This window comes from Cinclus cinclus, chromosome 2, assembly GCF_963662255.1.
Source record: "Cinclus cinclus chromosome 2, bCinCin1.1, whole genome shotgun sequence".
Classification (NCBI taxonomy): domain Eukaryota; kingdom Metazoa; phylum Chordata; class Aves; order Passeriformes; family Cinclidae; genus Cinclus; species Cinclus cinclus.
Window position 1 is genome coordinate 79,231,620 of NC_085047.1, and position 15,335 is coordinate 79,246,954.

The window sequence follows — 15,335 nt, forward strand, 5'->3', positions numbered from 1 at the left end:
GTACTTTGCAAGACATGCGGATGCACAGACTAATTTTTGCCATAAACTGTTTTGTGACGTGTCCGGCATTTTGTACTTAATGGTGTGTGGCTAAAGCCAAAGGTAATGTGATATGGCAAAAGCCATGTGATTTGGAGTTACCTGTTCCTCTGACAGTGATGAAAGAAAGTAATTAGTTTATTTCCAGAGCTGTGAGAATGTGCACAGCTGAGGTTGGATAACCTCTTTCCTATAGGAGCTCCTCATTTATCCATACCTGGAATAAATCAGCACCTGTAATGCTCCTGAACTGCATTGTCTATTCCAGCTTTTCTTAAGAAACATTAATACTTATGAGCCAGTGTTATTGTGTGTAGCCATATTAAGATGGAACTCTTTTTTTGTCTCATCAAAATTTATTTGATCTCTTTCTAAAATTGAGAAGAGAATAAAGAGAGAATAAAGATAGTTGTTTTCTGATCAGTCATCTTGTACTTTTCAGAGATCACCTTATACTACTCTCAAAAGAGAGAGTACCTTCTTTTTGAAAATTGTTTGCAATAAGGAGAAGATAATTTAAGTGACAGAGAGTTTTGTCTCAAGGATATTTTTCTGTTCTCCCATCTCCTATAAGGACTTTCTTGTATTTAATATTTCATTGAATCTACTTTCAGTGACCAGTGCTAAACTGCAAGTACTTCTGGCAAAGTGCAGTTTAGCATTTCTCTGTAACTAACTTAGTTGCATAGAAGTTATTCAGTTAAAAATAAAATCATTTTGGAGATGGGGGAGACAGGCTGAGAAGTGGAGTGAGAGCTGAAGAAATGCAGAAAATATAAAGTTGCATAATATTAAGAGAAATTAAAGGATAAAGATGTCTGTAAAGCTTCTTTGATAAGTTATTTTAAAATCAAGTAAATAATTTTTGTGTAACAGAGTCACAGAGTGGTGCTAAAATAGAACCAGGGTATTCAATAAAACAATTGACCAGGCAAGGCTGGATAAAAGTGTACCTGGAGGAAGCAATAAATTTCTTTGTTTTGTAAGTTAGACAGGAGTATCTAATGCATTACAAATGATAAAAATGTTGTAAAATTATATGTTAAGTGGTAAAAGTTTTTACTATGTTCCTTTACTGTGATTGGGGTGTAACATGTGCATATCTTCCATTCAGGGTTCAGTGGAATTGAGCTAATATTTACTGTCATGACAAATTTGTCATTTCAAGGAGATGGCTCTGGTCTTGCCTATATCTTCTGAACCAAAAGTCTCTTGATTGTGCTTGCTGTCCTTAACTCAACACAGACGTTTGAATTAGGCTTGATGAGGTGAAAATTCAGATTGTTTACTTTGTAGTGAAGCTGAGTGTTTAAAAGGGTTTTGAGGCAGGAGTGAAACAAAACTGGTAAATCTATATTGATTGCATCAGTATTATGGTGTCTAAGTTGTGAACAAGTGTTTATTCCAGAAAGATGGGAGTTCATATTTTTATCAGTACTTTCCTACAGTAATTTGTGATTAATATTACCTGATTTTGTATTTTTTTTTTTTTTTTTTTGTTCTCAGGTGTGGCTCATAATATTTCTTTACTGCGAGAAGTTATTGTCCATCCGCGCTTTGTTCAAGGAGACATCAGCACTAAATTCCTTCCTGAAGTCTATCCTGATGGCTTTAAAGGTTTGTTTCATTTGGGAATGTTTCTTTTCTTTAGTAGTGTTTTTTTTTTTATTATTCCTCCTTTACATTTTTGACTGATATGCTCCCCTGTCTCTACTTTTTCTTCAAATATATCTGTTCATATGCACAATTAGAGTTTTTAGATAATGCATAAACTTGAAGTATTTTATTTTCAAGAAGGCAAAAAAAGACATACTTCTAGTGATAAAATAGTAAATGAAATTCACCTAAAGTCAAGAAAAACATTCATAGGTCATATAAGATATGCAAAATAAACATCAATTAAATTCTGCTATGCTATCTTGCTTCATTACACACAGTACTTCTACCGTTAACTATAGTTGGGAAGTTTTCACTCAGTACTGTTGCTTCTTCATTAAATTGGTGTAGCATCTTTAGAATTGCCTTTTGGCTCCTTTTGTTTTCACTGTAGCCTTGGCTGGAGGATCTGACATTTTATCAGAGTATTTCTGTACCCTGGTCTTAATGCTCATTACACACAGTAATGGGCATAATTTTGAAATGGTTAATTCATACACTAGGTTAATAGAAACACAAATGCAATTATTTCTTTACGGCATCCCAAACTACTCAATTTCAAAAATGTTTACCAATGGTTGTTAGAAAAATGTAAGAAAGGAAGCAGATTGGTTTCCTTTTGCAAGGATCAGGTTTTAAAAAGTTGTCTTCTCTCTTAGCTAATCTCCTGTAGATGCTTTCTTGACCTGTGTGGTCAGAGACTTGGTTCTTCCATACTGGTCTCTTACCTCAGCTGGCATTCATCAGGCAGAACACATTTCTTTTAAAAGAAAGACAGTATTTATAGTTCATCATTCATGGGTCCTTTATGAATCCCGTGGATATTCCTTTTCCCCTGTTCATCATTAATCCAATGTGGCAGAATCCTCATCCCACTTTTGAGGCAGCATTGCCAGATTGGAAGTCGCTGGACATGACTGGCACCTTGCCAAACTCTAGTCTCATTAAGAAGCAGAACAGATTTTTCTTGCCTCCGGACTCAGTGTGTGAGTGTGTGAATGACTATTCTTTGCACCAGAACTACTTGATACCGTGATGTAATTGACAACTCTGTGTGTGATGCAGTCCTACGTGTGGGATTAATGCATCCTGCTTGTTCCTGGCTCCTGACTGAGACCACAGGAACAGGTGTTAGCCACCTTGACTGGCAGTGGGCTTGGGATGCTTCAAGCTGAAAAGTTCCTTTGTTGTTTTTGCTAGGGGGGCACTTAGCGAATCTTTGGGTAACTCAGCTGGCTTTCATCCAGCAAAGATTCCAGGCTACTCTGATCATCTGCTCTTGAGGGTGTGGTGCTGCTGTGGCTGGTCTCTCTCCCTTCCCTGACACTTGAATACAGAATCTCATGTCTTGTCTCTCTGATATTTCTGGGACTATTTAGTAATTTTCCTGAGTAGATCCAGATCTCCAAACCACGAATAAACCTGCATTTTTTTTCACTGTTGCTGCTTTTGTTTCCTTGAGGTAGTTTTTTTGTAAGTTCCTGGGTTGACTTAGCTCGTGAAGAAATCTGGTGAACTTCAGTAAATGTGCAAATTGAATGGGAGACTGGGAATGGGGAGAAGGGAATGGGGGAAAAAGACAAGGAGGCAAGATGTGAGAGTCACAATACCATGAGAAGGCAGCCTCACCTGGCACATAACTGGGAACAATAAAAACATACACCAAACAGCGGTATTGTATTAACAGATTCTTAGTTATGCTTTTTCTCTGGATACCAAAAGACACAAGAACAGATATTGTGATGCTTCACAGTAGAAACGAGTGATTGGCACATGTGAAATTCCTAGACTTTGTTCTGCTGTATGAAAAGTCTTGCTCATCTCCTTCCACATATCAGACACAAGCACATGTTAGCCTTCTTAAAGAAAGAAATATATTGTGGCATTGTACTTCAGTTCAGGAATAGTTACTCGTGAATACTGATTAAAAGCTCACCAAAGAAACTGAGAACCCTTTTAATAATACGGTTTGCAGTGGATCAAATCCTTCATGCTTTAAAAAAAAAGTATTACTTGAATTTGAGGATAGTTTTTTAAGTACCCATTGAAAAATATTTCTACAAATCCAGGGACTCAAATGGGAACTGCTCCAGGCAAGCGGGGATGGTGGGCAAATGACAGGTAGAAGCTCAGCAGGAGAATCAAAGACAACTAATTTACATATAATTTGTTTAATCACTTAAACTAGCTTTTTAATATAAAAATATTATAGCACGGTAAACTTTGCTAGGAGTTAAGTAGCTTCTTATATCTTACTGTTGTTTATAGAAGATGAATAGCTGTAAAAAAAAGAGCTGTGGCAATCTGAAAAATTAGAGCAATGTATAGCCAGCATTGATCTGGAAATATGTAAAAATACGTGCTGTTGTTAACAGTAGGAATCCATACTAGAAGTGTTTTAAATTTGGAAAACTTAAGAAATAGAAACATTTCAATAGAGATGTGTGTAATATTAATGCTCAGGCACAATCCATTGTGTTTCTTTTGTAACCTGCACAATTGCCACTGCCGTTGTAGTGATCTACACTGATGGTAAGTAATGAATCTCAGCTGTGTTCTCTGGTGACTGCATGAATTACTGGCCCATTTCATGTGTGCATTTTTCTTCAAGTATAAATACTGAGTCTTAAGAGTGAAATAAGATATGCTTTGTTTTACAGTTTCATTTTTATGAGTTCCATTATAATCCTTTATTAGACGACCTTTACTCTAGGTTAAGAAAAAAGGAATTATTAGATGTGTTTTGGCTACTTTTCCATTAATCTATGTGATGCTCTCTTCAAATTGCATCTAGAATGGGCATATTTAGTAATTTTCATTATTAGTGTTTAACTCTTTCTTCCCATCTTTAAGTAAACATTCACTACCAGAAGTAGTTGTTTGTTGCAAGTTATTTTAAAATACTAGCTGTGCTGAAAGTAACCTTGTGCAGAGTATGATTACAGGGAAAGCAGCTCCTGTCATGCCCTGTTTTGTCCATGTGAGGGATGATAGCTGGCTGGAATGCTGGCTGGCAGTAGGTGAGCTGGGGTGGGTTGTTGCTCTGAGCACCCATATGTGTTTTGGGAGGCTGTGGTTCTGAGTGTGGGTGCAGGAACACTGATTAGGTCAGGTAGCACAAGTGCACTTGTCTTAGAGTGGCCTCCAGGCACTTTGCTTACAGAATAAAAATGTCTGCCAAGTGTGCAGGAGTCAGTCACTGTTCTCCCACACCTTCCAAACAACTTGGGAAGCCTCTGTACTTTCTAGTCTGCCTGATGAGAAGGAAATTTACTGTGTATTATCCCTATTTTATAGGGACAGAAAGTGCATCTCTATTTTCACAGAGATCCAAGAGGAATCTTGGACAACAGACAAATTAAAGGATCTTTAGGTTAGTACCCTGTTCATGGGATTAGTCATTGTGGTTCAGTCTGTTTCATAGTTTATATTTTCCTAGTTTTCTTTTTAAATATTGAGATTTTTCTTGACGTTCCACTCTTTCTGGCTATTAAAGGATGTCTGAAATCAGTCAGTGTCTTTGGGAGACATATTCTGTGCCAGCAAAAGGTGGGGCATTTTCCAAGAGATTATCACAGAAGTCATCCCAAAATACATGAAAGAAAAAAAAACAAAAAAACAAAAGGAATTATTTACTCTCCCTCTTCTAGCCTGTTTACCTCATTTGAATGGAGAGGAAGAACAGTAATTCTGATGGACAATCCTTTGTATTTCTAATACAGAAAATAATAAAGAGGAAATGTTTCTCTTCTGAAATTATATATTGGCTCCAGAGATGGTGTATGAGGTGAAGGCTTTTAGATATATTTTAGATATGTTGTGTTTACCATAATAAGGTGGATTTGATGAAATTATTACTCTGCTTAATGCTTATTAAACAATGTCTGGAATTCTGTGTCCAGTTTTAACCTCCTCATGCATGTAAGAAAGATGGTAATAAACATGATTAAGTCTAGTCAAGAGGCACAAAGGTAGTGCTGGGGTTGGAATAGATGGCCTGTAGGGAGAAGGTGGGAAAGCCAGTCTTGTTTTGCCTGGAAGCAAGAAAGCTTAGGGTGGACCTAAGGACAACCTTCTAGGACCTTTGGGGGTTCCCAAGCATGTGAAGCCAGGCTCTTCAATGAGTTGCACAGCAAGAGTCGGGTCATGAATTGGGGATTTTCAAGGCATCACTGCACAAACCTCTGAACAACTATTTTGAATTTGATGTTGAGATTCTTTGGTGGGGAGGGGGGACATGCTGAACAAACTAAGGACCTTTCAAGGTCTCTTCAGACTCAGTCATTCCATGATTCTGAGTAAAAGTGCTTTTTAGGTGAATTGGGACTGCAGATATGACATTTAAATTTAAATCTATAGGCTTTTGCTGTTAGTGGGAGGGGGAACACAGCTTCCCCTGTCTGTCGCTATTAGAACATGGAAGGTGCTTGCTGCTAATTCCATTCATTTTCTCTGCATTAGAATCTAGTATTTATAACATTCAACTTTGTGTTCTGCCTCAGCCTACTTGGTATATGTGCCATCTGTAATGGTTAACTTCAAAATTCACTGGGAAAAACTTGAGCTAAAACACAACCTAGGAGTGTTATATACATTGCCTACATTTGTCTTGATCTGAATTATGCATTGCACTTTTTATCTTGCCGATTATACTTTTAATTTTTATTCTTCCCAATCAGAAAACAGTCACTCTTCAAGTATTAAGTAACTCACTGGGGTACATAAACAGGGCTTGTTTGTTTTGTTTTGTTTTTTTTCCCTGTAATTGATAGTAGGAAACACATTTCTAGGACAAAATGCAAATGAGACTGTTATGGGAAAAATGACCTTTTATGTAATTTAATTTGAAGCTGGTTATGTAAAGTAATTGCATGAACCTTTTTGACTCAGCTTGGGGGATACTGGGATAATATTGATTTAAGCAATCATAACATCAGGGAAATGAGAAAGAAATACTTTTTTTTCTTGTCTTCCTTCCGACCAGGGTTCTGCCATTTGGTAGTAATAGATATGTGCAGTCTAGTTTTAATAATATGAATAACACTGCTTCCACTCCTTTAGCTGTGACTTAATTTTATAATCATTCTTCCTGTTCTGCATTCGCCTTATGTAAGGCTTATATTCAGCTGATAATTCAATGATTTATCAGTATAGCAGTAGTATGTCCCAGGTTAAACAGAGATTTGGTAGCTGCCACATTTTGTTGTGGAGATGAAATTTCTGTGTAAGTCAGGAGTCTGCAATAATGAGAGCAGGCAAGAGCAGTGGTGTAACTTCGTATATTGGAACTTGGGGGACATTTGCTACTTACTCATTTCACTCTCTTTCAAGGAAGCTCTTGGGCAACTGCTCCACAGGTAGTTTTGTTGCTCTTCACATCAATCTCTATTGTTTTATCTTTATTGATGGTTATATCTTTATTGATGGTGAATGCTAACTTATTCCTCAAGGCACACCACTGAAATCCTGAGGAGTAGCTTCTGAAGGGAAATAATACTTGATGGGAAACAAAGGTATTGCTATCTGGAACATCTGTATATTTCCAAATATAGTAATGTAATTGTAAGTTTGACTTCAAAACTGTTTAGAACTCAGCTGAGCATAGCAGCAGAGCACAAGCAGACAGCAAAGGAAATGGGACTGGAGTTCGGAGAACTAAAGCAGTATTGACAGCAGTCTGTCCTGTGTCATAAAGGTAAATTGTCATCCTTAGGAAGCAACCTTTAATCAAACTTCTGAGGGATGCCTCCAAAGTTATGCTAAGGACATTCTGTGGTAGGGTTGTATGTTTATTTCCAGATGCCGAAACCTAATTTTGCTATGTTCATGGTAACAGTTTTTATAATCTCCCAGAAATCTTACATTGGATGCTACAGTCATAACTTGTTTTCTGCTTGCCACGTTGGTGTAAATAGTGACAGATGGATAAATATTTTTTTCATCTTGGCAGTAACAAAGGGAGTGTGACTCTTGATCAGATCTTAACTGTTTCAACTTACTGACCTTTGTTCACTGTTTGGATTAGACTTTGATTGAAGATACAGGAAGAAAATAGTTTTTGTGGCACAGCAAGTGCAAAAGCAGTTATTTCATCCAAGATGGAGGTCGTGCAATAAAGCCTTTGAAATGGGATCTTTCTAGTTTTACCTTGTTCCTTTATTTGAGTTGGTTCTAACTGTGTTGGAGCAGGTGGGAACATGCAGTTTTGGTCACAGGGTTTGTCGTGAGTATTGGGCAGGAGGACTGAAAGACAAAGGCTTTAGGGCAGATTCCTGATATGCCTTTAGCTGAGGCATGTAAGCAAGTCATCAGTTTTAGATTCAGTGTTTTGAAAAAGTGATCTCAGAGTTTCCTCACTGTGTGTAAACAATGGGGAAATTGGCACATTTCAGATCCAGATAATTGATGTTATTGCAATGTATAATTACATAAGGCTTATATATATACACACACATATGTGTGTGTGCATATGTGCAAATAGTACAAAAGCTCAGTGTTTTTTGAATCTTGCCTCACAATCAGTTTTTCTGGTAACTGGCAAAGGAAAGATCGAGTTTGTTTCTGAAGCCAGGTTCTCAACCTTTCACCATTTTTATTTCTGCGTGTGTTTGTTGAAGTGAAGACAGTTTCCATTTCAAGGCAGATAAAAAAAATAAACACTGAGCAAAGGAACTTGCAGTAATATTCAGCCAGAATATGTTAATGTGAACTAAATTAAAAAGAAATAGATGCAGATTTTCTGGGTTTTGTTATTTTTAAATTTACATTTTTTGGCCTGTGGCAGCTTCTTTGTACTGTTAGCTGGAGTTTAATGAATATATTTCTGTAACAGTGACATGACTGCATTTCTGAGGTGGACTCTAACTAGCCTTTTTACTTAACGCTGTTCAATATGCCCAGTGGAATGATGGGTTCTATGCATAAGACATCCTGTTTTGAAATTGTGGCTTTGTTGCTGTAGAGTCTGCTCCAGTCCTTTACAACAGTCTCCATTCTGGATTTTCTTCAGGATCTCATAAGTCTTATTCTGCTGATAGAAATTGTCACTGGCTAGTAACCAGTACTGGGGAATGTGAATTTACATTACATACCACTGAGGTGATGGGAGGGTGGAGATATAGAAGGGATCTATGTAACTGTTTGTCTGCTGCAGGACTGGAAGCAAGTGTGTCCCCCTGGGCAGAGTTCCTTTGGGAGATAGAGCCTTCTGAAGATCTTCTCCCATCCATTCATGTAATAGCTGTACTTGTTCTGGATGATGGCATTTGCTGTGATATGTGCACATAAACCACCCTTTAAGAGCTGTGTGGTAACCGAGTTCAGCCAAGTCTTTCAGTTCTCAGCCTTTATCTTTTGTTAACTTTATTGTGTAATCCTCCTCTCTTGCTTGTGAAACACTCTTGCTTTCACTTGTGCGATATCTTTCTCAAGGATAAAGGTTTCCTCTTCATGACAATTCAGCTTTGTAGTTCTCATCCTGTTTTATGTCAATTTAAACTTCCTGCCTTTTGGACTGAATAATTTGTCTTTTTGTTCTCTCTCACAGAATCAGAGTGGCTTGGGTTTCAAGGGACCTTAAAAATTACCTGGTTCCAACCCCCTTGCCATGGGCAGGGATACCTTCCACTTGACCAGATTGCTCAGAGCTCCATCCGTCTTGGCCTTAGGACTTCAGGGATAGGGCACCCATGCCAGAACAATCTGTTCCAATGCCTCATCACCTTTTCAGTAAAGGATTTCTTCCTAATGTCTAATCTAAGCTGTTTTAGTTTGAATCTATTCTCTCTTGTCCTTTAATTGTATACTCTTGTAAATATTGTCTCTCCATCTTTCTAGCAGGCGCCCTTCAGATACTGGGTAGCTGCAGTTAAGTCACCCTGAAACCTTCTCTTTTTTCAGGCTGAATGATCCCAGTTTTCTAAGCTGTTCCTCGTAGGAGAGGTGTTCCATTTCTCTACTCATCTTGGTGGTCCTTCTCTAGAATCTCACATCATTCTTAGCCACCTATATTTGCTATCTTTTCATACTGAATCTGTGTGGTGTGATTTCTGACCTAAAGATGGGGAGGGCAGAGTTCTGTCACTGTGCTCTTTTAGCCTGTTGAATGGACAATTGAGTCTCTATTTAACCTTCACTTTCTGGAACAAGACCAGACTGGTAGAGAGCCTGCTTCCTGTCACCCTGGTTGTATCTTTTTGCCAAATATTTTTTAGGTTGCCTGCCTTCAGATTACAGACCGCTTTGAGCCACCTTCTGCTTCTGAAGTGTCAAACATGACTCTGATTCCATTAGTTGTGAACTAATGATTACACAAATAACACTAAATGACCCAGGGCTAACGAGTAGCCTTATCCCCATTTATTTTTGAGTTAATACTGTTGCGCTCTCCCTTTTGTTTGAAAGATCTCTAGCCTTTGCCTTGGATAAAGTACTGGGAGTGTTCTATATTTTGAGTAAGTTCTAATGTACAGATGGATTCCTTACCAGCATGAGGTACAATATGTCAACCAGTGACATTTCAGTAATGAAAACAAGATGCTGCAGCATCATTCCATTTCTTTTCTTTCAGTTGTCAAATTGTTTTTAACAGAGATACCAGTGTTAGCAATTGGGCTGATTTGTATGAAAACATGCAATTTAAACTCTGAAACTTGGAGCGCCTGTTATGCTACGCCTCAATTTAGAGGGAAAAAATGTAGCTTTTGTGTGTAAGGACTTAGCAGTGTCTTAACTGGTAGCTGTTACTTTTTGTGTCTGTTGTCTGTGGTATCTAATTTTTTTAAACTTCTTTCTGAAAACTAGGGCACAAGTTGACAGATCTTGAAAGAAGACAACTACTGGCAACAGCAGCAACTTTGTATGTGGCTGAACAACTGAGATCACAGCGATTTCTAGGGACTGCAAGGTAAGTTCATTTCTAGGAACTCAGATGTGCTGATGCATTTTGTTAATGGAATCTTCTCATGCACAAGAATAACTGGTGAGAAACTGCATGGTTTCTTAATATAGTCTGTTTTTGATAAATTCAAATGAGCTGTGGCTTACATTTCCCTATTCGCACAAGTCATACATGATTATTTTTATTCTAAGTATTAGCAAACTAATAGGCACAAAAATGTGTTACAAGCCAGTACAGTAATTAATGCACATCAGGAGTTTCATTAATGCAAAATGTTGCTGCATTAGTAACTAACCACAAATTGAGCATCACAAATTTCCCATGTGCCCATTTGAAGCAATCTAAGCACTTTGGCGTAATGTGAGTATTCAGCTACAGAGCTTTAAAATAGTATAGATTTATGAGTAATTTGCTACCTTGATGAACCGCCTTAATAGTTTGGAGTCTTAATTCTGAAAACACTTTCAGACTGTTAAGGTGGAAGGTAATTGGTGGAAGAGTCAACATCTTGCTTTAAGTATGTTTTTTTTTTGGTGCTTTTATTCTTGCATTCCCTCATTTTTTTTTTAATTGTAGCTGCTAGTAACCTAGGCAGTACTGTAAATTGATCAGCCATTGCAGTAGCCCATGTCAAAATGCTAATTCACTTCTTTGGCTTTTTTAAACAGTTTGCTTTTTTTCCTCTAGGATGTCTAGCTTTTCCTCTGGCCCATCACTGTCAATGCCTTGAGACCTTCTGTTAGAGTTAACTGAATTTGTGAAGCTTGCTTGTCTAGTTGGTGTTAGCAATGGTTCTATACAGGGAATACTGACTTCAGCAGAACTCTCCTTGCCTCGTGTTTTGGAATGTAGTTGCAATATACATTTGCATGTGAGGGAAGTCATAGTGCAGGGGTAGGCATTATTCACATTCCATGCCAGTGGTTTGACAGTGTATTCTATTACTGATTTTACAGTGGTCAGGAATAAATCAAATGTGGTTTCAAGAAGTCTTTATTTTTATTTGTACCCACAAAGATAATTAGTACCATATGGTATTAAAAAAAAAAAAAAAGAGAAAGAGACACGAAGGGCAAGCATAACAGCTTTGTAATGTATAGCATATGCAGGGCTGGGCCACTGCTTGCCTTATGCATCTATAGGGGAAAGTAAAGCACCTTTTTATTTCCTTCCACAAGTTATATCCTCCATAGTGAGTGGCATAAGGAGAAGAACAGACACTCAAAGGCCACTGTTACCTAAAAAAAGATGAATCAGGGAAAATGAGGAGGAGCCTTGATTGTAGTTTTTACTGGCCAGCGTAGGAAGTAGTCTGGTACTGCTACAGAGAAGCAATGGATTACTTTATACTTAGAATAAGGATAGGAATTGTTAATTTCAGCAGTGATGATCAAACTGCTGTTGCATTCCCTGCTCTGCTTTGTGATTTCTTTTTCTCTTCTTTGTAAAATGCTCTAAGTAGCTATAAAGAAAGTAATCCAATTTTTGAATAGTTTTAATGCTTTGGGGTTTTTTTGTAATTACTTTTTTTTAGTACTAGGTGTCTGTGTATCTTAATAGGAAAGACACGTATGACTATTTTAACTGAGATAACAGATATGTAAATGAAGTATGGCATTGAGCAATCAGACGTGGTCATTAATCTCTTTTTGTGCTGTGTTAGGGAAACAAATACACTCCTGCTTTGGAGGAAAGTTAGCTCACTTTTGGAATGCTAGCCAAATTCAGTTACAGGTATTCTTCCACCACAGGCAGAGAAGGCAGCAGAGCCTGGTCACATGAAAAAAACCACACAGCTGTAAAACTAGATTAAGGTATGATTTTTCAGATTTTAAATGATGAAGCTAAGAAATCTTTTCAGTACAGGGAAGATCACTTTCTTTTGCTATGATGGGGTGTACTTATGAATCCTTCAGAAGTCAAACCTTAGACTTTTCTCTAAGTGGTGGCTGAGTGTGGTTCTTATTGAATGTGTCATGATTTCAATACATACATACTGTTAGATCTGCTTGCTTTAACGATGGCAAAGCTGTCTGTTTGAGGCCAAGTAAGGATGAGTTAATGCAAAAATGCTTGCTGGTGATAACTTCTGAAGAAACCAAACCTGATAATGATACCCTTTCCGCAAAATCATACAGCTTCTTCTAAGGAAAAAGGAAAGAAGCAGAGGCAGAATGAGGTCAAAGGATTGTGCAGTGTCTTGGACAGCATTCTCCAATCCTTAGAGCAGTTAGTGGACTCCCTCTAGAGGGGACTGAGCACTCTGGAGGATGTGAGTTACTATAGTCCCATCAAGGACTCTTCACCATGTCCTTAACTTACCCAAACTGCATCTGACTTGTGTGGGTATTTTTTAATGAGCAGGGCAGTAGCCAGAGAGAAAACACATCTTTTCAGAGTACAATCTTATGAATAAAATACTTATAACCAAAAAGTTCAGAGAAGGAACCTATGCTACAACAAATCCAAGAGGCCGGTTGTAATCTTGGATGCAATCTTCACTATGGCAGAATTGGGCATTTGGAGTCTGTGTGAGTTTTAAATTTGTGTTGGAGGATGTGAACAGACTAGACAGACTGCACACCCCAAAGTTAATCTGTAATGTTTTCCTAATGCTTTGGACAAGTACATTGATACGTTGATCATCACCGCAAAATTTCAGCTCTCTGTTTGTGTTGACAGCATGTTGTTCACCTGTGCTGAAAGCAATTGAGCAATTCTTGTGCAAAAAACTACTGAAGAGTAATATTTTGAAATCATACATTATTTCTTCTAAACTTGTCAGAGGTGTCAAACAGTTTTCTGCTAAACTTGAGTTACATGCTTATCTTTGCTTTTAATTTGTTTACTTTTCCCTTTTGGGAGCCATATTTATAGTATGTGTTCTTTTCACAACTGCAGGGGTATTTGTGTTCTCTCTATCCTCCTGTGGTTTATTCAGCCTATTATCAGGATTGTTATTCTGGTCAGATGGACAGAAAGTACCATACTTGGAGCTTTTCACAGAAGCTCCAGCTTCCACTGTCAGGGTTACCAGGACTGTAATCAGATGAAATGAAGCTGAGCCAGATTAAGGAATCTTGTTGCAGGCAGCTCCTCTCTTGCTCTGTCTTTCCTTCTCTTCCCCAGTATTCAGGTGTGATTTTGTGTGTAGTTGCATTCCACTCTGGTTCTGCAAGAATGACCTATGTTAGCATAGGAATTATTTAACCATAGTTTACTTTGGATCATTCTGTCAGAAGCAGGTTACTGCTGACAAGTGAAATTGTTCTGGCAGAGCTACAGGAGTGGGAATGTGTAGCAAGGAGGAAGATGTGAGCTCATAAAAGAGATTCAGAGGTGGCCTTAGCTCTGTGTCACAGGTCAAACTAGTAGCAGGCCCATGAGGGGAATTTATCTATAACTGATGATATTTGGAAAATATGTATTTTGCAGTCCCCTGAGTGACTGAATAATCAACTGTAAGGTTTTTGCTGGAATGTGTTCTGGTGACCAGCAAGCTCTTTTCACCTTTGGCACACAAGTTCCTTCAGCTAGTTTCAGTCAACCTGACCTCTGTAGTGGCAGTCTTCATTGCAGTAGGTTGTCTGGTGTTGAGGTTAATGCAGGCCACATGCCCAAGGCTGCTTTGCCTTTCCTGTGCATGAATAAAAGGTGCTATGATTTGGGTGGAGCACCCACAGGTGAATTTCCACTGTCTGTATTGTTGCATAGTGCCCCTGGTCTCATCAACAGTCTCCTGGAACTAACTTGCCAGGCTTTAGCTAGAACAGCTGTTGGAGATCCATGCATGGTCAGAATTGTAGAAATACAGGCATTAACTTTTGGGATGCAATCAAGCATTTAGAGCATTTTCTGCACGCGTTTTTCTTAATTTAGCTGGTTTTTATTTAACCTATTTACTTGGGAAAAATTGGATGTGGGGTGATTTGGTTTTTTAGGATTCTTCCTGGTTGAGGTGTTTTTTCAGGTATTTTTGAAAGATGATTTGCTGATGAAAGTGTTTGATATTTTGTGAGGAACATACTAATGTGAATACTTCACTGAGATATACAGATAATAGGGACACACATTTCCTACAGGAAAGAACCATGGATGATTAATGATTGTTTCATTGTTCAGCTTTTAGTTATTTTACCTGGGACTTTTCCTACTTACTCCATAGTCCACTTTATTGTGAAACTGGTGCCACCCACAGCTGCTGAACAGATTTACAGCATTTAGTAAAACCCCAAGGTCTTCTAGAACTTGATCTTGTTTCAAGTGGAAACATATTTTGGCTGAAGGGAATCCAGCTTATTTTATGTCTGTTTGATGTAGTTAGCCTTTGAGACCAGAAATGATATTGTACAGTTGAATCTTCACATTTTGGCTTCAGACTTGTTTTTACTAATGGTTTGGGAGGGGAATAGGAGAGTGTCTCTCCAGGTGTGGCTACATCATGCTATCTCATGGGTCTACTAATGTGATGTTTATACTTTTAAACCCAATTGCCTACAGCACTTCCTATGCGTTGCTTGTGTTGGCTGCTAAGTGTATTTTCCTAATTTTTCTATGGGTCTTACCCTTTCATCATTTTTGACTTGGGAAAAAAAACAGTGAGGCTGCATGCCCATATTACCTGATACTACACACAAAAAGATGGTAACACATTGGAAAGTATTTTAGATTGCTAGCAAGAAAAAAAGAACAAAAAACCTCTAAATGTTTTTATTGCTTGTGTGTTTAATGTAGAAGACCA

The 15,335-nt window shown here is 38.0% G+C and overlaps 1 protein-coding gene across 1 annotated transcript in view; it reads left to right on the top strand.

Annotated features, from left to right (window-relative positions):
- The window catches only part of PCCA (propionyl-CoA carboxylase subunit alpha), a 271,152-nt gene that overhangs the window by 132,270 nt on the left and 123,547 nt on the right, over positions 1–15,335 (top strand). Inside the window, exons 17-18 of the mRNA XM_062514894.1 lie at positions 1,546–1,656; positions 10,498–10,600. Coding sequence (XP_062370878.1) covers positions 1,546–1,656; positions 10,498–10,600 — 214 coding nt within the window. The remainder of the gene's footprint in view (positions 1–1,545; positions 1,657–10,497; positions 10,601–15,335) is intronic.